Genomic DNA, 24,393 nt, shown 5'->3' with positions numbered 1-24,393 from the left:
TTGTCAGGGCGCAGCATATGATCCAGCAACTGCAGATCCTCGACATTAGCACGGGTCATCGTCTCGCCACGTGCAAAGAAGGTGCCGCCGAGGATCCGCAGTATACAGCGGAGGACGGGATGTGGGACATTCAGCTGCTTGAACTCCGGGTTGAATGCAGAGCCCGCTTTCTTGCCAGAGATCAACTCCCAGAAGTGGTTGCGATCCAGATCGTCAGCGAATGAGAGGGAGTCCGTCGTCGGGTTTGGTGCGAAACCAAACCACTCGCGCAACTGGGAGAGCCAAACACGGTGAACCCCCTGACGAAGGCGGAACTTGATATAAGGAATATCCTTCTTGTTATATCGAAGCTCCAGAGAGGAGAGGAACTCAAGGGTGAGACCCGAGTATCCTCTCTAGGCGATGCTCCAGAAGAAAGGGGATATCCCAATCCGACCAGTGAGACGTAGGAACTCCTGGTCAAGTCCCAGAGCCTGGAGGGCCGAGAAGTCTACGATCCGAGTGTTGGCGAATTTTCTCTGACGGAGGGTCTGGTGGAACTGCGCTGCGCGCTGGGTGGAGTCAGAGAGACCCTCATCAGTGCCGTAGGAGTCGGAGGCGTGGTCACTGGAGGGTGTACCAGAAGGCTGGTAGGATGGGCTCTCGTGCCCACCTCCAGAACCGGCCTGAGAGGCACTCCTAGACGAGGACTCTCCTCCATCCCGAGACTGCGATGCGCTCCTGGAGCTACTCCGGCCGGAGAGACGAGATGACGTGGGGCCAGAAGCGGAGGGGACGGAGGACTCAGAATCAGACCCGGAAGGAGTGGGGGTGTGCGAGAGTTGCCGACGCATCTCGCGAAGACTCTCTTGACGTTCTTGTTGAGCGTATTTGCGTTGACGTTCTGTGTACGGGTCGGACATGTACGTCTCACACAAGACCTAAGCAGATGGAGGCCTGACTGGACTGGTACGGGTGGGGTGTACAAGTCTGGTACGGGTAGGCCGGACGTAATCAGGTACGGCCAGGCCGCACAAAGTGGTACGGGTAGGCCGTACAGAACTTGGTACAGGTCGTACCGGACTTTGGCACAGGCCGTACAAACAGGTACCAACACCAGATTGGTAAAGTTAGTGCTTATAATCCTCAAACCATGTACATAACACAGAAATTGGTCATTTCAAATGAAACAAGTAAGCCCTGGTACAAGGTCTGGTACCTGTGCTGGTGCTGGTACAGGCCGTACAGCCTGGTACGGGTAGGCCGTACCAGGGTTAGGGTTTGCAGAAAATTGGCAGAACCTCTAATGGAAGGAGGAAAACAATGAAAATGAAAATGAAATTACCAAAAATGGAAATGAAAGAGGGGGTTGAAGAGAACTTACCCGAAGAGGAAGGGGTGCGGCCTACGCTGGTACGGGCTGTACGTGGTGCGGGGCCGTACGTGAGAAACGGAGGCGGCAGGGAGGGCGGTGGTGCGCGGCAGAAAGGAGAAGGAGGTACGGTAGGGAGGAAGAAAGAGAGAGAGAGAGAGATTGAGAGAGAGAGAGAGAGAGGGAGAGGTACGGCAAGGGAAGGGGTGCGGGGAGGGGAGGGGTTTAAGAAGAGAAGTGCGGCATTGAATGCCCTTCTGCGTCGCCCAGCCCTAGGTACGGCCTGGCCGTACCAACATGGTACGGGCCGTACCGGCCTTTCATGAGCCGTGCCAGCCCTAGATACGGCCTGGCCGTACCAACCTGGTGCGGTCTAGCCGTACCAAGTCAGTGCGGCCTAGCTGTATCAGGGAAGGTTGCTGTTCTTTTGGCTCTTGAAGACTTCTCAATCTCACTTATGATGCAGAAAAAAAAGAAAACATGAATGCCACATTTCTAATTGTTCCTAAGATACAAAAATAGGCTTGGGCTGCCTCCCAAGGAGCGCTTGTTTTAGGTCTTGAGCTCGACCATCTCTCTGTTATGCTTTAAATCGGGCGGGATCAGGCGGTTCTGGGCGGAGCTCCCACTTCAGAGGTGTACAGACCGTGTGCTGGTTTGCTGATAAAGTCCTGAGCCTGCATGTGGCTGGATGAGCGCCTATCACCTTCTCGATCAAGTCCTCAATCACCGTTTGCTGAGCTTTCAAATCCTCCAATAATCTGAGGATGCGAGCAGGGTCGAGGTCTGCATTGAAAATCACAGGACAAGAGGTATTTGGGTCTGAGGACACATACATGAGGTTAGCTGGAAGAGGTTTGAGTTCGGGGGTCAGCGGCTCCATGTGAACCTTGACGCGGTCCGTGTCAGGTTCACTCGGGTCGCGTGAAGACCTCGCGTCAGCTTTATCAGATCCTCGTTCTCTGTTTTCCAAGCCTTCGAGCTGTGGCATGCGACCCGCGTGGGATTCATCCGGTCTGTATTGCCTTCGAGATTGTTCTTTGGCCAATTGATCGACCACAACAAGCCAGCAGCATGTTTCTGTTTCAGAGGGGCACTTCATAACTCGGTTGAGATTAAACTCCACTTTCTCATCTCCAATCCGCAGAGTCAGAGTTCAGTTCTCCACATCAATGAGTGTTCGAGTCGTCTTCAAGAATGGCCGTCCTAGAATGATGGGAATTTCTTTGTCCTCCTCCATCTCCATCACCACAAAATCAGTAGGGACATAGAATTTTCCAACTAGAACTGGCACATCCTCCACTATGCCGAGTGGTACCCTGACAGAAGAATCAGCAAGCTGTAGAGTCATGCGCGTGGGTTTGAGCTCGCCTACTCCCATGCGCTCAAAGATGGTGCGTGGCATGAGACTCACGCTGGCCCCTAGGTCACACAGGGCTCGCTTGATGGTAGCTTTCCCAATTTTGCAAGGAATTGAGAATTTACCAGGGTCTCCCAGTTTGGGTGGTAGCTCGCTGTTCAGAATGGCGCTGCACTGCTCCGTTAGTTTCACAGTCTCATGCCCCCCCAAGCTGCGCTTGTTGGATAGAATGTCCTTCAAGAACTTGACATAAGTAGGCATTTGAGTCAAGGCATCGGTGAACGGGATTGTGATATGCAGTCTTTTGATCACCTCAATGAATTTCGCGAATTGTGCGTTCAATCTGGTCTCGGCTAATCTCTGGGGGAAAGGAATGGGTGGCCGGTATGGGGGTGGTTTCTCGTTTTCTTTCTTCTGTTGACTCCCTGACGCTTCAAATGAAGGTTGTACAGGTCTTGCTGAGCTGGTACTATCCGTACCCGCTTGAGGTGGAATGGGGTCAGCACGTACTGGATTTACCTCGCTTGCTGGAATCTGCACAGGGGTCAGGGTCGCGTCAGGTGCCGGATCAGCTGTGATGTCACTCGGCATTGGTGGTTCATCATAGTGGGTCCCACTTCTCAGAGTAATCGCCTTAACCTCTCCTCTTGGGTTGGGTTCTGGTTGAGCTGGAAGCTTCCCAGGTTGAGGTTGGCTGGAGGTGACCATCTGGCTCAGCTGCTCCAACAACTTGCTTTGGGCAGCCATCTGAGTCGTCATGCTTTGCATCTGCTCCCACATCATTTGATTCATCTTGCCCTGCTCATAGGTGAAATCATTCACTCCGGTAGGCGCATGTGACTTTGGGAGATCAGATGGAGCTGCTCGGTTGCCTTGATTGGGAAAGGAAGCGTTCTGGTAGAAGTTCCTGTTGCCGTTGTTGTTGCTGTTGCTCGAAGATGGGTTGCCCCAGTTATTGTTGTTGGGAGGGGGGTTGTTCCAGTTGTTGTTCGCTCGATTGTTCCATGTGTTGTTGTTGAAGGATGGTCTCTGAAAGTTGTTGTTGTTGAAGGGCGGTCTGGAAGAAGAGTTGTTGAACGGTGCAGGGTTGTTCTGGTTCGACCTCCAATGCTGCTGCTCAACCGGATCTTTAGAATAAGACCGGCTGAAAGGAGGTCTCGGGAAGAAAGAAGGTTCGCTGTTGAGAGAGTTGACTTGCTCGCTTTCGTCGTCTTGCTGCGTCAACGGGCACTGCTCGTAAACGTGCCTCTCGTCTCCGCATATGACGCAGGCTTGAGGTTGCTGTTCGACTGCTTTGACGCTGAGCTTGTCCATCGCTCTCTGCATGGCGTCCATCTTGGCGGTGAGAGCCGTGATGTGATCTACCTCGTACTTGCCACCTCCTTGGCTACCTCCTTGGCCTCCTCGTCGTCGTGAGTTGTCGCGGCCAGACCACTGCTGGTTCTGCGCCATGTTGTCTATCAAGTTCATAGCCTCTAAAGGCTCCCTTGACATCAGTGCGCCTCCCGCAACAGCGTCGACGTAAGCACGAGTGCTCTCGTTTAAGCCGTCGTAAAACGTTTGGATCAAGAGCCAATCGGGTATACCATGATGTGGACAAGAGTACTGCAGTTCTCTAAACCTTTCCCATGCCTCATTCAGGGGTTCATCAAAGATTTGACTAAAGCTGGTCAGGTCATGTCTTACCTTGGCAGTTAGTTTATGAGGGAAAAATCTGGTCAGAAACAATTTGGACAATTCCCTCCAGGTCAAAACCGAGTCCCTAGGTAAAGATCCTAACCATTTCTTTGCTTTGTCCCTAAGAGTGAAAGGAAATAGAGCAAGCTTGGTGTAATCAGCGTTCTCACCGTTGGTTTTGATGGTCGTGATGCACTCGAGGAAAGTTTGGAGATGCGAATGCGGGTCCTCGTGGTCGAGTCCATGAAAGGTGTTCTGCTGCACCATGTTGACAACCCCCGGATTGAAGTTGGGTTGTTGTCCTGGAATGTGTGGCAGTCGGATCGCACCTCTCACATCTCCAGCCCTCGGTACGTTGAACTCTCGCAAGGTTCGGGGCATGAAGTCATCCATCTCGTGGTCAGAATGATCGGTTAGCTCTGCTTCTCTGTCTCTATCCTCCTCTCGCTCACGCCTGTCCTCTCGGTGTACAGACATCTTCTCTTCAATATGGGTCGCGTCTGATGTGACTTGAGTTGTATTGAGAGTGGTCTGCACAGGGACAGTGTCGTCTGGAGGAGTGTCGTCAAAGAGTGGCCCTCTGCTCCTCAGTTGGTATTTCAATCTGAACTTTCCTGCAGGAGGTTGTTCGAGAGCCAGTTTTTAGTAATAAGAAAGAGTAGCGTAAAGGAAAAGATACAAGTTAAAATCTAGATTAGCTAAGATAAGCAAAAATCCAGAGAATGATAGCCGTCCCCGGCAACGGCGCCAAAAACTTGTTCGCGTGAAAGCGCAACGCAAGTTTCGGTACGCTTGGGAGCGTACCTTTTAAACCGCGGTTACACCTTCCGATTAGGGTTGCAAGTGCACAACCCTATCGAGGAGTATAATCGGGTATCGATCCACAGGGACGGTTTCTTTATCTAGAATTTTACTTAGCTTAGCTAAAGACTAGAAGTGAGAAAAAGGGGTTTTGGTGTTTAATTTTCCTAAGGAATCAACTCAAGCAATCACACAATGATATAGAATAGTAAATGTGCAAGAAAAGGTATAAACTGTGTTTTGATTTGGGATAAAAGGTGTTTCAAGGGTTTCAGACTTCATCTCTGATTTGCCTCTAGTGGTACGGCCCTTACCAAGTTGGTACGGCCAGACCGCACCAACCTGGTATGACCAAGCCGTATGGGGCTTGGTACGGGTAGGCCGCACCACTCTTGTAAGGGCCGTACTGGTTTACCAGAACAGAGCTTACAAGTTCGAGTTGATGCATTTCTTGCTGGTACCTCGTATTAAACTCTTGATAAAGGTTCAATTGACCATACCTAAGGTTCCTAAACCTCAACTCTCGTGTGTTGGTTCAAGATCTAAGTTTTGGATTCAATTCTTTACCTTCTAGGGTTTCTAAACCTCAACTCTCGTGTTTTGGTCCAGATCCTCTAGTTGATTGATTGGAGATCTAAGGTAACCTCTAATCTGTCGATTAGAGGAGAATTCAACCTTTCGGCTTCAATTCGATCAAGTCTACCTAAAGGGATTGGTTTGGTTGAGAGAAGGCAATGGTCACATGACCTTGTTAGGGTTGATCTACCACTATAGGCACACCACATGCAATCACAGAAACACAAAGCAATCAAGACAAGCAAATTCACAATCAATTCAATCACAAGAGTTCATACAAGATCCAAATCAAGAAAAGCAACACAAATCAAGAAAATCCATCTACAAACCCTAGAAACGAAAGTCTACTACTCACAAGTCATGGATCTGTCCAGATATACAAGAAAAGAGATAGAGAAAGTCATGAAAGAACTAGATTGAAGATCGGGAATGGAGAAGGTGTAGATCCGTCGATTCTCGCCTCTTCCTCTTCCTTGATCTTCTCTTCTTGCTCCTTTGCTCTCTTTCTCTCTTTCACTGAGCTCTCAATCTGGAATGAAGTCCCCTTTTCGAAAATGGAGAGATCCCCCGCTATATATAGCCTCTGCCAAGATTTGAATTCTGTCAGGCGGCACCTATGTACGGCCCGTACCAATTTGGTACGGCCAGGCCGTACAAGGTGGGAAGAAGGCTGAAACGGCTAAGTTTGGTACAGGCCGTACCAAGTTTGGTAAGGGCCGTACCAAGGTGTCCAAAAACGCCGTTTCTTCGTGTATTTTGCTCCAATCCTGCAGAAAACAAACAAACTCTCAGCAGTACCAAATTCTAAGAATATATCAATGAAATGCACATGGTTTTGACAATTTGGAACATGAATTTGGTATGAAATCAAGTCAAATATAGGCTAAATATGCGAGGTATCACTGTTCTTGGCACATTCTGCACAAATGAAAAAAAAATGTGCTGGGGGACGCCCTCGGGGATTAGTACAAATTTAGAGTTGTAAATTTCGTGCTTGGGGACACGCTTGGAGATTGATTCAAATTTAGAGCTGTAAATTTTCGCTCGGGGATGAATTCAGGGATTCGTTTTTATTTTAAAAAAAGAAAATTTAACTCATTTACAGTGAAAGTTAAACACTTAAATGCAGTTGATTAAACACTTTCCTTTATATGTTTAAATTATACGATTGTTTCGCTGCATTTGGCTGTGCTTTTGTTAATTTTTTTTAACATAGTGTTTTTCTCTTCATGCAGCGAAATTTTATACAATAAAGAAAGATTGGTACTGTTATTGCGCTGTATGAAGTAAAACCTGATCTTTTTGTCGCCGACATTCTAGAAGGTTGGGGGACGCGGGCGGGTACTTTGTTTGGGGTACAATTATCAGCTTCCTTTTTTTTATAAACCATAATTTTTTTTTACCAAATCAAACCAAACCAACATGATTAGTTTTGTTTTTACAAAAATCATAGGAACCGAGCTGCTATTTCAGTCCGAACCTTCTTTTTTTTCGGACCGAAATAACAATTTAGTACAAGATGGTTTCATAGGGCTTTAGTCCAGCGATCACAGAAAATCTAAATCTAGACTGAAATGACATTTTGGCCCCACTATATTATTTTTTTCTACCTGAGAGCCAACAATCTCTCTCTTCTTTCTCCTTTATTTTCACCCTGACAAGCTCCCTTTTTTTTCAACTCTCAAAACTCATTTATTTTTTATTCTAATTACATAGATTTATATATGTTTGGAGGAGAACAAGAAAAAAAAAACCTAAAAAAAAAACTCAGACCGAGTTGCCTCAGTCTATGGGTGTTATACTGAAGACTGCACTATTTTTTTTTTCTGAAAACCTGTGAAACCACCTCGTACCGAATAGCTATTTTGGTCCCGAAAAAAAAAATCGGATCGAAATGGCAGTTCGATTCTTATGATTTTTGTAAAAAATAGAATTAATCATGTTGGTTTCATGATTTGTTTAATTATGGTTTATAAAAAAAAATCGTTTCAGTTTACCAAGTTTTTTTTATGAATTGGATTCGAAGAATAAAACCAAACCGTTGAAACTCATTTACCTTACGAGTGTTGCGTTTATATATGAAAATTTAAAATTAATTTTGCATAGAGTCAGGTGGTAAAAAAACATTAAAAAATGAATGCGTTAAAATTAATTTATATACCTTCTACTTTTGACCGCTTGACTTCATACTAAATTAATTCGAAAGTTTAAAATTTCACATGTAGACACATCACTCATAAAGTAAATTGATTTCAACATTTTAGATTCATCGTTTAAAATCAATCCGCTAGGTTTTATAATTGAGTTCACAAAAAGACTTGATGAAACCCAAGAACAACTAGGTTTACTCTGCGTATATATTTTAATCGAGTGGAACTAGAGTGGTTTTAGGTTCACCAAGACTCTTTGTGAACTCAACTATAAAGCCTATCAAATTAGCTTCAAAAGACTACTCCGAACTGTTGAAACCCATATACTTTACGAGTGATGCATCTAAATGTGAAAATTTTAATTTTTTGAATTCATTTTGTGTAGACTCAAGTGGGAAAAAAAACATTCAAAAAATTAATGTATTAAAATTAATTTATAAACCTTCTAATTTTATCAGCTTGACTTTATACTAAATTAATTCAAAATTTTGAAATTTTTGCATGTAGAAGCATCACTCGTAAGATATATAAGTTTCAAAAATTCAGATTTATTGTTTGAAGCCAAGTTAATAGGTTTTAGAGTTGAGTTCACAAAAAAAATTAGTGAACTCAATAACACACTTGCAAATGCTGTCACACAATTACAATCCCCGACTGATGTGGATTGCAGTGTTGTAAAAAATAATCGTTTAGACCGATTAATCGTTGGCGACGATCAAACCGTCACGGATTTTCCTGATTAATCGGCTGATTATTTCTAATTATTTATTATTATTTCTAATTAATCACTTGAGAATACTCTATCCATCCGATAAGTACATACCATTATTTACAATACCGGTGGCAGCAAAAGAGAATTTTGCAATTTGGCAGACTCTTAAATTAAACAGTTCACTGTTTTGTTTCTAATTTTCCATGTACCTAGAAGACACGTTGAGATGGCTCATGATAGTCTTCCTAAATTAGGAAGAAGGAAGGGAAACTGTTAAGTGTTATGCGGGATATACTTTTTCTTTTATTCAGAATGTGATGGTATGTAACAAATTTTGAATTTTGATGGTTGAATGAAATTTACCTATGGGCGTTTTGGATGCAAAAAAAAAATAAAAAATAAAAAAATCAGCATGAAAAACAGATAAAGTCTGATTTATTTAATATTTTTTTGACATCATTACAGAGTCGCCAGACAACTGGAGACAATGAAAAGTCAAATACCCACATGATATGTGGTCGTGCGAGTCGTGCATGATCAAGATAATTAGATCCCGATAAGATTGTAAATTTTGAATAAATTAACTTAAAATTACGAAAAAAAATAGTTAAGTGTGATCAAACATAATAAAATGATCAGTTATGTTTGTATACGACACGTGTTCGTTCCAGTGTTGTGACCATATTTATATATTGTGGCCGTCCTTTTAAATTTCAATCATAACACATAAAAATCTAATTTAATCATAATATAACATGAAAAAATTTGACCTCATCAGGATACACACAAATTTACATCTCCAATCAGCAGTAGTCTGCATTTACTCAAAAGAGCATCTTTTGAGTTACTCAGCTGTCTGATTTTAAACGGAGTCAATTCAACTACAACCTATAATTCAGGGGCTCTTTTAAATTTTAAGTTACTCAGCTGTCTGATTTTAAACGGAGTCAATTCAACTACAACCTATAATTCAGGGGCTCTTTTAAATTAAAATTAGTGTGTATCTAGTTTGCACGGATCTTAAAGTGAATTGAACAGTCCAGATGCATTAACTCAAAATATTGGATGCGAATTCCAATCAGCAGTGAGGATCAGTAGTCAGCATTAGCAATATGGAGGGACAAATGAATGAACCAACCCATTTTGGGCTCTTAAATGATATTGGGCCAGAACGGGCCCATTATGCCTTCCCTTGTCTCTTTTCTAATCATAGGATCCAGAGTCCAGAGTTCAGACCCAACCCAATGTCGGTGTACCGTGCACTAGAAAAAGCAGAGAACATATTTTACAGGGAAACAGTCCTCCTCCATCCTGCCTTCCCTTTTCTCAATCTACAAGACACAACACTTGTTAGAACTTAGAACGTTCTCATTTCGCCTTGATCAACCTACTGAACACGCTTTTGATCCGCCTCCTTGGAGTAGCTCTTCCTTGTCCATATCCTCGATTTACGGTGATTGGTTTATTCAGACACGCCACGTGGCATATTGTGAGCTGCTTACACGCGAATTCGTCTCGGACAATCACCGCATAGTCGTCTTGTAGGTAAGGTAACCCAACTCTGGCAGCATCAATTTTGACTTTTAGGTTTAAATCTTGTTAGAAATGGATCCTAGTTTTGATACGTGGTTATTTGGGAATTTGGAATGTCTAATATTGAATTGAACTTTATGATGATTGTTTAAGTCCCAATCTCTCAATTGTCCTCTAACTGTTCTAAGACTTGAGGTCAGCTAGGTCAAGGAAGCTCAAATAGGAAGCTTAATTACATAATCACAAATTGCATTGACCACAACCTGAAAATTTGTTTAAAAGTTCAGCATATCAGTAAAGAAGGCAATTAATCATATTTTGATTTTGTTGTACCAAGAGGATCAACACACAATGTTCTTTTCGGGGGACTCATCGACAAGAAGACGTGTGGATTTAGGAGGGAGAAGCTCAAAGGAGAGAGACCGTCAGGTGTTATTAGAACAGACTCGGCTTGAGAGAAAGAAAAGACAAAACTTGAGACAACAAATCTCAGCTGCAACAAAAATTCAGGTATGTATTGGTAGTACTGATGTATGGCATGGCACTGATTTCATGTGAACCTATTTGGGGTTATTCTGTCCATTCCTGACACTTTAATTATCAATTTAGCTTTCAGTAAACTTTGACTAAGTTTTGGGTTGGCACCAATGATTACAGTTGATTTTAGTGGTTTCTACTGTATCAGTACATATGTAACTAGCTTTCGGACTTTTATTGATTTTTCTTTTTTTGTAATCTTAGTTTGGCAATTGGGGGCCAAGGTGCCAGTTTGTTGGTATATGACCATCATTGAAGCTGTTAGCTAGTTGAAATGTTTAAGATAAGATAATTTTCAAAGTACCAATGCTGTTTAAGATATTTATATGCATCTTGTTGTACTGAACAACTGATAAACTATGGTATCAGTGCAACATATGTTATTGGCTAGACATAGTATAGTATAAAATATGCCTGATAGTTAGTAGTTTGGACTGATTAGTGTATTGTATTAGTATTACTTTTTTTCATTGAAAATTATAAGGGAAATTGACTATAATACGGGGGTACAGAAATGCTTCAGAGGAAGACAAGACACAGAGAAGGCACGCTTGAAGGTCAAGGAGCAATTTTTTGTCACATATGGGGCCCAGTGTGAGAAAGCAGATCAGTAATGCACTACCTCAACCTTTTTGCAATTTTTAATATCTTATAGAATTAGTGTAAATTTAAATAAATACGAGCCACTGTTTTGTTTTGAGCTTGTTTGGGGCTGCAAAAACAAAACAAATAAAATCTTATGCTTATGTTGTTTTGTTCCATATCTTTGCACCAATTTTTATGCACTCCTAACAGGAACCTATTAGTTGATATTGTTCTGACAGGGTGTAGCGAATGTCTGTGAATGTGAATGGTAGCCTTGTATAGGACTTTGGTACAACATCAGTAGAATGCCTGTCATGGTCTGTCCAATGACTCTGTTGGCTGTTCTGAGATGTCCATTCACTCTTAGCTTTGCAGTTACCCAAAAAATCCAATATTAAAGAGTTCACCGAAATTGTATTGACTATTGGAAGCTAGTCCCTAGTTTTTTAAATTTACTTTTAACTAGTATATTTAGTAAAATATCTTTAATATTGAATCATTGCTTTTGTCTGTAACAATTCTATCTGTACTTGTTTTTGCGATCAACTTAGCTGATTAAGAGTTTGTATATACCAGGAGTTGCTTTCGTCCTGAGTCTACATTTCTTCGCGATCTTCTCTTCTTTGTAAATGTCGCTAATAATGAGGATAACACTGTTCTTCTAGAAGTATCCAATTTTATCCTCAATTATGCACAGAATTTTGGTAAGTCCAAAAAGCTCTTTTGTCAGTCAAGAACTTGATTGGATTTCTAATGGTAAGCATCGGCCTTCTTATTTATAAGAACTTGCAGCAGACAATAATTGCAGACTTGTGTTGCGCTGTACAGAAGTTGCCTAGAGTACCCTTATAGACGTGTATTGGTAAAGATCTCGAGACACGGCACATGCATTACGTATCAGATGTGCCACCTGATGTTTCGAAATATGTAATATTATAATTTAACTGATATGTGCATGCCATAATAGGGCTTATTTAGGAGTAGGACGAGGGACCTCTGGATATTTTGTGATACAGCAAGAGGGGACTAAACATTTGTTTTGGTCTTCAATAAAAGGAATATTTACATTTTGTCTTTAATTTATTATAAAACTCGGTCCTAGTCAGAAGAATTTACGTTTTGCCTAGAAATTGTTCATTAGTTTTTTCTTATCGCTCGTGAACTACTTCATCTAATCTGCATTTTTATTGTAACATTTTATATGACATATCTTATAGAAAATAAAAAGTCCATCTTCTGATAAATATATTTCTTTTTGGTATGAACTGAATAAATAATAAAGAGTTAACAATGCAAAAAGTGTTATATTTTAGTATTTGGAAAGTTGTGGTATTGACGCTGAGTCGAGCAGTTAATTTTTATTTTATTTCTGCAAATCTATTGTTGTTTAAGGTTCTGTTTACTAATGGTTTGAGGGATATCTTGTCTGCTATAGTCCATGGAACATTTCTATATTCATAAAACTGAAGGAATATCATATTTCCTTTGTATTGGGTGTTGCTTTGTAGAATATATATACAGTTATCTTCCTTGATTTATTGTGTCAATTACTATTGTTTTATATGTGTTTTGTTTATGCACATTGTAGGAAATATTGCTAATCTGTTTAGTGGCATCGACTACTTATCAAATCGAGCTATTGTTGAACATAGGTTGAAGAAGCTCACTTTTGTTTGTCTGCAAGCTGTATACCAAAATAGGTACGCAATGTCTCTCTACAATTTTCAGTACGGCACAAATTATGCTCTGGATTGGTATTGTAGACTGGTCTAGTCCAATCACATCAGTCTGATTTGGACGAGCTATAGTTTCTTGATCTTGCTTCTTTTTCAAGTTCCAACTTCAAAAAACCGACCATTATGGAATTGGAACCCACACTGCTTTCAGTCACTAGTGTAAAAATTTTAATCTGCCGTTTTCATTTTGTACTTGGCCTGACAGGTAATTATCAAGTCTGACACGTAATGTTATGCTGTTCTGTGCGATTATTGAGATTCACATTAGGTATGTTTGATTATACAGAACAAGGTGGAAGGGCCAACTTTCGATGCAATCTAACTACTCTTCAATGCCTGCAATTGTTTTACTAGAGACAGTACGCTGTTTGGTAAATAATGATCTTCCCTGGGCGTCTGAGGTGATGCGGTCTCTCCATACCAAGAAGGTTTTCTCTATCTTACGTGGCATTCTCCTTGAAGGGTTGGTGAGTGGCTAATTTAAATTCCAAATCTTTGTGATCAAATTTTGTACAATTTGATGCTGAACTCTTGAGGTTCAATTTGTATTTCTTAAATCTTGAAATTGCAGGAAGATGTGATGCATCCTGCATCAAATGCAGGTGTGAATTCATCCTTGGAACAGATTCTAATCCAAATTTCTTTGCACTTTACGGGGGACCTGTGCTGCTGCACAATTGTTGATACCAGCACAAGCTTCTACTCGCAAATTTTGTCTGTACCTTTCCTCTGGCATCATTTCCCAAACCTAAAGGAGGTGGGTTTTTTCTGTATCTGCTTTTGAACTCGCTGAAATGTACCGGACTCCTGAAAATTTCCCTTAGGTTGTAAGCCCATCAACTGACCCTGGTGCAATTAAGCCTTATTATGATCTAAATTTAGTTGACACAATTTTTACATGTTATACCTTCCCTCTGGCATCATTTCCCAAACCTAAAGGAGGTGGGTTTTTTCTGTATCTGCTTTTGAACTTGCTGAAATGTACTGGACTCCTGAAAATTTCCCTTAGGCTGTAAGCCCTGTCAACCGACCCTGGTGCAATTAAGCCTTATTATGATCTAAATTTAGTTGACACAATTTTTACATGTTATACCTCGGTTAAGGCTCAATATTGGATCTGCAAGACCCATATGAATATGAATAAATCTTTTGGCGTATGAAGGAGGTTGAATCTCCTTAAATTTGATCTATAGCTGAATTTCAGTCCTTTTGAGACACAATTTACCATCAGTTGTGCATTTCAGCCTACTTCTCCCCATTTACAGTAACATTAAATAATTTTATTTGTGTTACTTAGCCCTCTGCCCAATTTAGCTTGAGTTATTCAGTTGTTGAATCAAAACACGCCAATATAAAGGAGGGCTGATTGCCACAATCTGGTTATTGTTATCCAGTTGAAGAAGTATCTGAACTATCTATTATGAAAAGATGAATCCCTTGCAGTGAATTAGTATTAATGTGGATTTCATATTGGGATTACAATAACTAGAATATGGTTTGGAATTCTAATAATAAGTTGAGAGCAAAATAAATTTAAATTATGTGTATTTATTACCATTCCTATTCATATTTGGCAGGTTTTTTGTACAAGGGGGCTTGGCATGCATTGTATCCATGAGATGATGTGCCATTTGCCGGGCCACATTAGTGTCATAGCGGACAATTTGGGGCCCTCTTATCCAGGGTATGCCTGTGTTCTTGGAAACTTGCTTGAGGCTGCCTCTCCTCTTATATCTGCTTCAAACTCTTCTCATGAAATGGTATCCTCCTGCCTTTTTTTGTTATTTTGGTAACATGCAATTCTGGTAATAGATAATCCTTAGCATTCATGAAATCACATACTGATGCCTGATTGTATCAGACTAAAAGAACACTAGTTAGTATCTGTTGCAACCAATTGGCACACCGTGGAAGTTGTTATTTACTATTTATTAGGTATAGTTGATTTTATGAGTATGGAGATCAGTATATGTTTTGTCAATATCTATACCACTGCAATCTGTACACTTTTGGTAGTAGTAATTTTATATGCTACTTTTCTCCCTTATCAGGCATTGGATATGGTGAATCTCCTGACACTATTGCTTGACATGTTGCCTTCACTTTGCCTTTCATCCCAACAAAGTAAGTCTATGTTATTGTTTCTTAATTATTTGATTTTTGTATATTTTTACATTAATATAATCTAGAAGATCTATTACATGAGTCCCACATACAACTGGCTTCCTAACCTGTCAATAAACTTTGTTTGTATGTAGACCTACCATGACAACAACCATGAAAGATCAAATGTTGTTAAGTGGGTGATTATTTTATTATAGTGGTATTTGTAGAGGAACTTGTAGGGCCATAAGAGGTTAATTTTGGAAAATTTTAATTTTGTTTCTTTTGTTGTAATTGCTCCTGGAATAAATAGAGGTGGCAGAGGAAGACGAACCTATGGAAGAGGAGAACATTAAAGAAGAGAAGCCCTGTGGGCTCAATTTGCAACGAGCTATCTCTACCTCCATGGATTCTCGTCTCTTTCATCACTTGGTCTCTCTCTCTCTCTTTCTACATGTTGTAACACACACAGACACAACATACAAGGACACATAGGCCATTCAAATTTAGGAAGAGGGCAATTCTGGTTAAGATTGCTATAGTTAAGGTTAATTGAGGCATATAGTGTGCATAATTGCACAACTGCTGTTTAATTTAACTAAATTTTGCCTGCATTGCATATGTAACACTTGGCATGTACTTGTGGAACAATTTTTTTGACCAGGTTAATGTACTGCTCAAGGGGATTTCAAGCACGAATACTGAGGTGCCACCTGATGATCGAGAATTAGAAATTGTTGGGTCTACATGTGCTTTCCTTCATGTCACCTTCAGCACGCTCCCAATGGAGCGAAGCATGACAGGTCTGGCATATCGAACTGAAATTGTACCGGCCCTGTGGAGTTTCATAAGGCGGTGTCATTCCAGTAATAGGTGGCCAGTTTTTGCAAAATTAGGGTTTTCAAGTGATGCGCCCGGTTGGCTCTTGCCTCTCACAGTCTTCTGTCCTGTTTACAAGTTCTCTCTCTCTCTCTTGCTTTCATCTCCCCCCCCCCCCCCCCCCCCCCCCCAACCCATATGCCTGTGGATCGTGCTGATCATTTGTTCTTATTTGTATTTGCATGTGTATTTTGTGTTTGTGTCATGTTTCAAATTGACACGGAGAGAGAATCTTTAGCTTCTTTGTTGAGACAAGATTGAATACAAATTAAACACTAAAGTTGCCAAGATAAAAATGTAATGGAGAAAACTATGTCCCACTGGTATGAGTTTGTGACTGGTAGATAGAAAATCTAGAGTTATAATCCTTTGTGAGATTCCTGGTGGTTAATATCATGCAATTTTTTAATGCATTGGAAAAAGAAGGATTGGTGCAGTCCATATTAAGCAAGAGTTGAATTGTAAATTAATCTGATGTTAAAATTTGATGGGTTGTTGCTTCCTCATTATGCATCCTTTTAACATTTATATCGAAATATTTTTCAGGCATATGCTGACAATAATAGGTAACGAGGAATTCTATGAGCAGGAGAAGCCTCTTTCCTTGAAAGATATCAAATCTTTAATCCTCATCCTTAAACAGGTACATGTTTTTTATTGTTTTTTGTAGTAGTAAAATATCACATTTTCCCATGTAAAATAAGGTATTTCATTCATCTGTTTTACAAGGAAGGATGTGATATTTTTCATTTTGCAGGAGCATGCAAATTTTTGAATTTTTATATGGGCACAGATGTATTTTTTTTCTGTTCTTATACTTCAGTGCCAATTCTATAATTAATATCAGTGGGTTACAATTTCAGCCAGTACATGCCTGGTTTACTCCTGGTGCAGTGGCACTAATTGCACCTAGTAGTTACTTTCAGCAAACACTTTGTTCAAACTGTTTATTGTCGATCCTTAACTCGTCCATCTATTTCATAGAAAAATTGTGCAGGCAAACCATAATTAATCTGCTTTTACATTGATAGACAAATGGACCTCAGAGTAACCACAAATAGACTTTGAGTTGTGGAATGAAGCAAATAATAAACCCAAAATGTCAATACAAAAAAAATACTGGTATGTTACAGATCCAAATCTTGTAGTGGAATCTGGTATGGCAGGCCCTAGTTTTATCAGTATCGTTTCCTAATCTGTATTCTGTACTGAAGAACCCTTTTTATTATTACTTTTTTTTTGTACTGCAAGGCCTTATGGAATCTTCTATGGGTAATACCTTCTTCGCATAGTAAAGCTCCAGATACATCTTTGGGGTTCAAGAAGCTCTCTGTTGAGAAGATCAAAACCAGGGCTAGCATTGCCATTGCAGAGCTACTTGCTAAGGTATCCGGTGATCAACTATCAACTATGTTAGCCACATGGTTATTTTTTTTTAGGGAGCAATTTCATGCATACCAGTAAGAAACCTTATCTGGGTAATTTAATGCTCTGCGGATCTTTTGCATGTTTGTATTTGTATGCACGAATGATGCTGTTCTACAGGAGTGTATGCTAGTTGATGTTCTTCTGTAATATAAAACTATTTCTATGTTAGGTGTAAACTTAATAATACCAGTGCTTAAGTCAGTCACTAAATTACAGATTTGTTGTTTGCACATGTTTTTGTTTCAGTTGGAAGATTGGAATAACAGAAGGCAGTTTACTTTGCCCACTGAATTCCATTACCATGAAGCAATGAATGAAAATTTTGTCTCTCAAGTATGCACTTTTGTCTATTTAATTTGTAATTTAGATCTTATTTTTCTTGTTATTTTGTTTTTGGGTCGGGGTGGGGGTTGTGGAGTTAATGTCAAGCCTTTTCCGTTCTTACGGGCTTATTTGTTGGGAAGGGATGACTATTATAGTTAGAACCTCGTTTTAGTGTACAAAACTGGTATGAGTTTGGCACCCTGAGTAAATTATTGTAGTGAACCAACTCGACTTGATTGAAGGCATTGTGATCAAGTACTGTACTTCTTAAGTTCTCTGATTGGTTTTATTCATTTTCTTTGTTTTGCATTTATTGCTTTTCAAACCGAGTTTAAGTCACACCTATTTAACCCTTGACAGGCGATGCTTGATAATACTCGAGCAAATGAGATATTGAAGCTGGCACCTTTTCTAGTGCCATTCAATGCACGAGTCAGAATATTCCAGGTATCCACTAGACTACTTCATGTTTTCATCTTTTGTTGGTTTTTATTTCTTAATAGCATATTTGTTCATTTGTATATAAATTGTGATTGGGTCGTGAACTAATACTGATGGGGGAGTCCAGGGTGGAACTAGAAAATTTTGATTGGTGTGTGTGTGTGTGTGTGTGGGGGGGGGGCTGAAACCTATATTGCACAAAATGTGGTCGGTGGGATTTGAACCCCGAGTCTCTGTAATCACAAAGCGGAATTCTAACCACTAGGCTACAAGTAAACATTTGGCATTTTATGATAGGGGCTAGACCATATAATTTAAAAAAAAAATTTGATTAAATTTCAATATACATAATTAAAATTTTAAAATCATAGGGGTGGCTAAGAACCCCTATGAATGAATGTAGATCTGCCCCTGGTGGGGGTAAAAGAAGGCGTCAAAGTTTTAATCATTAAATATTCCTCCTGTTTCTCTTTTATATAGTTGGCGATATATATATATTATATATGTTTTTTTTTTCCTTTATTAGTCCTATCTAGATGCCTCTAAACAAAGAAGCGGATTTCATCAGCCTCTGACGAACCACCGTTTAAAGATAAGAAGAAGCCGAATTCTAGATGATGCTTTCAGCCAGCTGAGTGCATTTACTGAAGAGGATCTCAGAAATCACGTATTCTCTCTAGACTACCTTTGTTATTTTATTGGAGGATTTTTCTAATATCAGTATGGTGTGAACACCGATTGTCAAGACTAAAATATGTCATATTTGTATGTAATTCATTACTAGTATACTTGCTCTTGATTTTTGGTGTTTTTATTTAACTGTTTTATGTACCACAGATAATTGGTGAAAAAAGGAAATTGGAGCTTCAATTATGATATGCAATAATCTTATAAATTATAAAAGCCCAAAGAAAAATGAAACCGTGAAAAGAGCATTAAACATTAAACAGACAAGTACATCTCCTTCCTCTTTGCATACCGGAGACTGGTGTACCTATTTTCTAGTACAAAGCTCCAATGTATCATAACCCCTATAGTATGAGTTGCATAATCTTATTTCCAGAAAAGGATAACAAATACCATGTGCATCCCTACAGAGTATGAAAATTTGCCTCCATACGCCCATGTTATTTTGTTGAAAGCATACCCAGACAATCCTGTGTGTATTCTCTATTTATAAGCGAGGGATTAGCACTTTCGGTAGCTTTCTGAAGAAACTGGAAAGCATATAGGTGTAATTCTTATGGTATTCTGCAGGTTATTGGGATTGTTTTGAGATATTTGTGAGGGTTAAAGAAGATATGTATATATATATATATTTTGTAATTTGCTTTATACTTGCTGTTTTTGTAGATAAGAGTTGTCTATGTGAATGAGCTTGGCATAGAGGAGGCTGGTATAGATGGAGGTGGAATTTTTAAAGACTTCATGGAGAACATTGTCCAAGCCTCTTTTGATGTGCAGTACGGCCTTTTCAAGGTATTATCCTTTGTTGTGCCAATTTTGAATAAGATTCCAACCAAGTTCTATTTGTTTTCCGCTTATTATATCTAACTCTTTTCCCCTTATAGGAAACTTCTGATCACCTTCTTTACCCCAACCCAGGATCAGGGTTGATACATGATCAGCACCTCCAATATTTCCATTTTCTTGGTAGCCTTCTTGGGAAGGTATTTTCTTTAACTGTGGTTTTCAGTATTTCTTAGTTTTGTACGATGCCATGTTAAAGTAATTAGAGAAAGTTATACTGTACTTTTAGTTTTGTTACTTTGTTGAGATACCTTGAAACTTGTATATAACTTGTGTTGGTTAATTTGTAGATTGAGTTATTTTATGATGTGACAGCATGATCAAAACATTTTATATCCTAAAGGAAAAAATTTCATGCAGTACTGTGCTGGCAAATTGCAGTGATTAAATTCAGGGTGGAGTTTTAGGTTTTCTTTTCAAGAAATTGTGAACTAAAAATTAAGCTTTTCATAAAATTATGGAAATGCCTCTAGGATCTAATTTTGTAGTGTTTCTACTTAAAGATTGTGTCATTTCCACAGCATGTATTGTGGGCAATTGCTAATTCGCGGTCATACTAATAACCTAACCCGCTTGCACAATGCATTCTCTTTCTTATTATACAAGCAATTATCGTGTTGTCAAGTGGCAATAGCGTACCCTGTCTTGTTTAGCTCTGTGCATCTCTTACTCCCTCTTTCTCTCTCAGGCTATGTATGAAGGTATCCTTGTCGACATACCACTTGCAACTTTCTTCCTCAGCAAACTAAAGCAAAAGTACAGTTTTCGTTATTCTGAAATTTGTTTCTCTTTTTTCTTCTTGTTTATTTGTTTACTGATATTCTGATGCACAAGTACAACGCAAAATTCCACTTATTATATTTAGATTTTTTTTCTTATATGCATTAATAGCATGCAGATTGCACTTATTTATGATTTAAATTTTTTTGTTCCCTTACACAAATGTTAGATACAATTATTTGAATGATCTGCCTTCCCTGGATGCTGAGCTGTATCGCCACCTCCAATTTCTAAAGGTTGGTCGCTTACTGTGATAATATTTTTTCCTCTAATTTTTTATTCCCAAGTAACTCAGTCAGATAGTTTCAATCTAAGCACTTGACCACACTTTTAGCATACTTATGCATAGACAGATGAATGCATGTGCATGTGTTTTTGCCCAATTAACACATGAGTCCAACATGCCTTAATTTATACAAGTGACCCTCTAGTTCTTAGGAAACTCCGAGGGATCCTAGAAGCATCGTCCACTGTCTGTACTATAGCCTTACAAAAGTAATTATAGCCCCTGGTACACGCCGATACCATACATGTTATATTTCTGACCATAGCCTTACAAAAGTAATTTGATCTGATTGGGTCGCACAGCATTACGAAGGAGATGTCTCAGAGTTGGAGCTGTATTTTGTGATAGTGAACAATGAGTATGGGGAGCAGACAGAAGAGGAGCTGCTGCCTGGGGGCGGAGACATGCATGTCACCAATGATAATGTTATCACTTTCATCCACCTTGTATCCAACCACCGCCTCAACTACCAGGTTTGTCCTTTCATTTTTCTACTTACTGCATGAGAAGGCCACAAACATGAGTTAACACTTTTGCAAGTAGGAAATGATAATACACGGGAGGCTCACACAAATGAAAAATTCGCTCTACAAGTAATAGTAGTTCATTAATTGGTTGAAGGGCTCTAACTTAATGTTATTTTTTTTATATTTATTTTTGCATGAGGTTAGTAAACTCGTGTTTAACGGCATAAATCACACGAAGGGTCATTAATTGTTTCAGAAATGATTTTATAATTATTCTCACTTTAGTGATCTTGGGTTTATTTTGCTCATCTATCTAATTTGTTTATTTTTAATTGGTAGATAAGGAATCAAAGTTCATATTTCTTGAAAGGTTTTCAACAACTCATACAAAAGGATTGGATCGACATGTTCAATGAGCATGAGCTTCAGGTACATGTTTTATGTTCCTTCTTCATTGGAGTGTCTTCCAAATGGGACCCTGCCAATATTGTTAACTTTGCTTGGTTTTCTTTACTATTTTAATTTTTAATTTATTATCTTTATTGGTCTAATATGAAAAAAAGCTGCTTATATCGGGATCACTGGAAAGCATGGATGTTGATGATTTGCGCGACCATGCTACATATAGTGGTGGCTATGAACCTGTTAGTTTCTCTCCTTTTTTTTTAATATTCTTAGCCTCTTTAGCACTATTTTGTAGTCTTACAAATTCATAGTACTTTAACTATAACCTTAAATTTAGGGTCATTGACTGAGAAAAGAAAGGAATAAATCACTATACTTTTTATTTTGTGCCAACTTCAATTGTTCATTGCATTCTAGGGTTAATACTAATTGATAGAGTTTTATTATTTATATGTTGGCTACTGCAGGGCCATGAAGTCATAGAGAGGTTTTGGGAGGTTCTCAAAAGCTTTTCTTTGGAAAACCAAAAGAAGTTTCTCAAGTAACTTAGCGTTTTTAGTTTATTTATTTGTTCATCAATTTTTGTTTGCTTGTTTCCAAACAGTGAAAGTTTTAGTCCTTTAGGTATAATATAATTGAAGAGCAAATTCATTCAGACCTACCTAATTATAAAAATGGTAATACTTTATTAATAAAAAAGTTGTCTTCTTGATACATGGTGTAATTAATTAATTTTGACCTATCTGACCAGAAAACAGGCAATACTTATATTAATATAACAATTAATTAAGTAGAAAGTTAAGTCTGAATATGCCATTTCCAAGAAGTGCACTTTGTTTAAATGACAAATAAGTAATGTAAACTGAATAAATGTAGGTTTGTGACTGGATGCTCAAGAGGTCCCCTTCTAGGGTTCAAGTATCTTGAGCCCAAATTTTGCATTCAAAGGTTGGAGTTTTACTTTTCATGTTTTTAAATTTCAATATCAACATGTTATTTTACATTAGTACCCTATATTCTTCACCCTGTACTCCTATGAAAAAGTGATTGATGTGCCTGAAAAGAGTTTCACTGTGTAGTTCAAAAATGGGAAGTATGAAAATGTACAAAAATTTCTATACCCGTATCTTCCCGGTTGACTCTGAAATGGTACCTAATTGTGCTTCTCCATTATTTTATGGAAAAGGTAGGGGTAGTTTGGTCTTATAATGAAGACAGAGAGGTTAAGCGTACATATGATTTTTACCTCATTTTATTTGGGTTCTGTAAAATGCTCATTCTTTTGAAGATCTGGCCTATGCATGGCAATTTGTAGCTGGAAACCTCTTTCCTTTGATGTAATAAATGACACTTAAAAACTAACAGGGTAGGACAGGGCAATGTAAACGAGGAAGTTCTCAACCGTTTACCGACCTCGGCAACATGCATGAACCTTCTCAAGTTACCTCCTTACACAAGGTTTGTTTTTCTGAATATAAGTAGTACTTAATATTAAGCATGTATTATTCTATTGATAGGGGACTGCATATAGCTGCATTGGTACTAGAGCATGTTTGACTTGGTATTTTACCTTTTTAGACTTCAGTGTTTTTCTTAGATTCCTTGTTATGTACTTGGTGGGGTTGAATTGAACCAGTAGTGCCTGATGTTCAGATACACAAATTAGGGTAAATTGGATTGCAAGTACCAAAATCTATCAATTGGTGTTAAACTAGATTAGCACCACGTTAGTTCTGTCTGGTACTGGTGTTGTGCACTATTGCACTCCTTGAAGTGTACTAATGGTCTTTGTTGTGTTTTTTTCGGGGGTACAACAGTAAAGAGCAGATGCGCACCAAATTGATGTATGCAATAAATGCTGAGGCTGGTTTCGACCTAAGTTAACACTGTTGAATCTAGTTCATTAATTGAATTCATAACACTGGAGACCATACAAAAAAGTAGCCCACATAGTGAGGCTAGTTTGTAATTTTCTAGGTACCTGTAAATAATTTTACTTCATATATAGGGCTTTTTTATGCAGTGTAAAGTGTCAGTCATGCCTGCTATATGGATAAACTAGAAATTCTTGTTATATATTTGATGACTCTTTATCTTATATTCTCTCTCTGATGGAGATTTACTGTGATTAATTATCCTTTTGTTTCTTTGCTGTTGAGATTCCTAATTATTTCTTAGCCTAAAAATCTCTGACCAGCGTTTTGTTTCTTATAGCAATGTGTATTTGTTTAAAAAATTAGAAAAATATTACTATTTTTTTTTAGTGTTAGAAGAATATAACTATTGCTACTAAAGGGTTACTTTTAATGAAGTTCAAGAAATCTAGGTTCTCATTTGGATACAGTTTATTGTGCCCTTCATCTCCTAAACCGTGATCTGATTGGTCATATTATCAGAATCAATTAATCATTCCCAGAAATTTAAACAAATTTCTCCACGTGGTAACTGGTATGAAAACCAATAATTTTAGTTGTTTTTTTTTTTGAAGTGATTAAGCTATTTTACTATAATTATTAATATCAAACTGGATTTAGCTAATAGTTGAAAATTTTATATGCTTCTTGGCTTGTCTGTAGTGCGTAAAACAATTAAATATATATTTTATCGTTTGTCATGTTGTGATTAAGCTAATAGTTTAAGATTATTAATATAAGAATTGAAATATTACACTAAAAATAAACCTATATGCAATACTCTAGAAAACATTTAATGCATTTTAAAAGAACAGTTGG

At 38.9% G+C, this 24,393-nt stretch overlaps 1 protein-coding gene across 2 annotated transcripts; it reads left to right on the top strand.

Moving 5' to 3' along the window:
• The first annotated feature begins 9,854 nt into the window (after positions 1–9,854).
• UPL6 (ubiquitin protein ligase 6) lies at positions 9,855–23,790 on the top strand. Of its 2 annotated transcripts, none has more exons than XM_078305318.1 (27): positions 9,855–10,172; positions 10,498–10,670; positions 11,210–11,307; positions 11,859–11,986; positions 12,871–12,982; positions 13,305–13,485; positions 13,590–13,775; positions 14,596–14,778; positions 15,070–15,142; positions 15,435–15,553; positions 15,786–16,078; positions 16,547–16,643; positions 17,252–17,386; positions 17,675–17,761; positions 18,113–18,199; positions 18,720–18,860; positions 19,547–19,672; positions 19,765–19,863; positions 20,412–20,479; positions 20,673–20,739; positions 21,092–21,262; positions 21,596–21,685; positions 21,820–21,900; positions 22,129–22,202; positions 22,538–22,609; positions 23,027–23,119; positions 23,479–23,790. In XM_078305318.1, the coding sequence occupies exons 2-27, from the start codon at positions 10,512–10,514 to the stop codon at positions 23,543–23,545; spliced, it is 3,087 nt and encodes a 1,028-aa protein (XP_078161444.1). In that variant the 5' UTR covers positions 9,855–10,172; positions 10,498–10,511; the 3' UTR covers positions 23,546–23,790. The 2 variants fall into 2 exon arrangements, with proteins under 2 accessions (XP_078161444.1, XP_078161450.1); XM_078305324.1 differs by lacking the exon at positions 23,479–23,790 and adding an exon at positions 23,247–23,402.
• The last annotated feature ends 603 nt before the right edge of the window (positions 23,791–24,393 follow it).

Source organism: Carex rostrata, chromosome 1, assembly GCF_964058835.1.
Source record: "Carex rostrata chromosome 1, lpCarRost1.2, whole genome shotgun sequence".
Classification (NCBI taxonomy): Eukaryota; Viridiplantae; Streptophyta; class Magnoliopsida; order Poales; family Cyperaceae; genus Carex; species Carex rostrata.
Note: the sequence above shows the minus strand (reverse complement) of the source record. Positions and strands in the feature narration are given on the sequence as shown.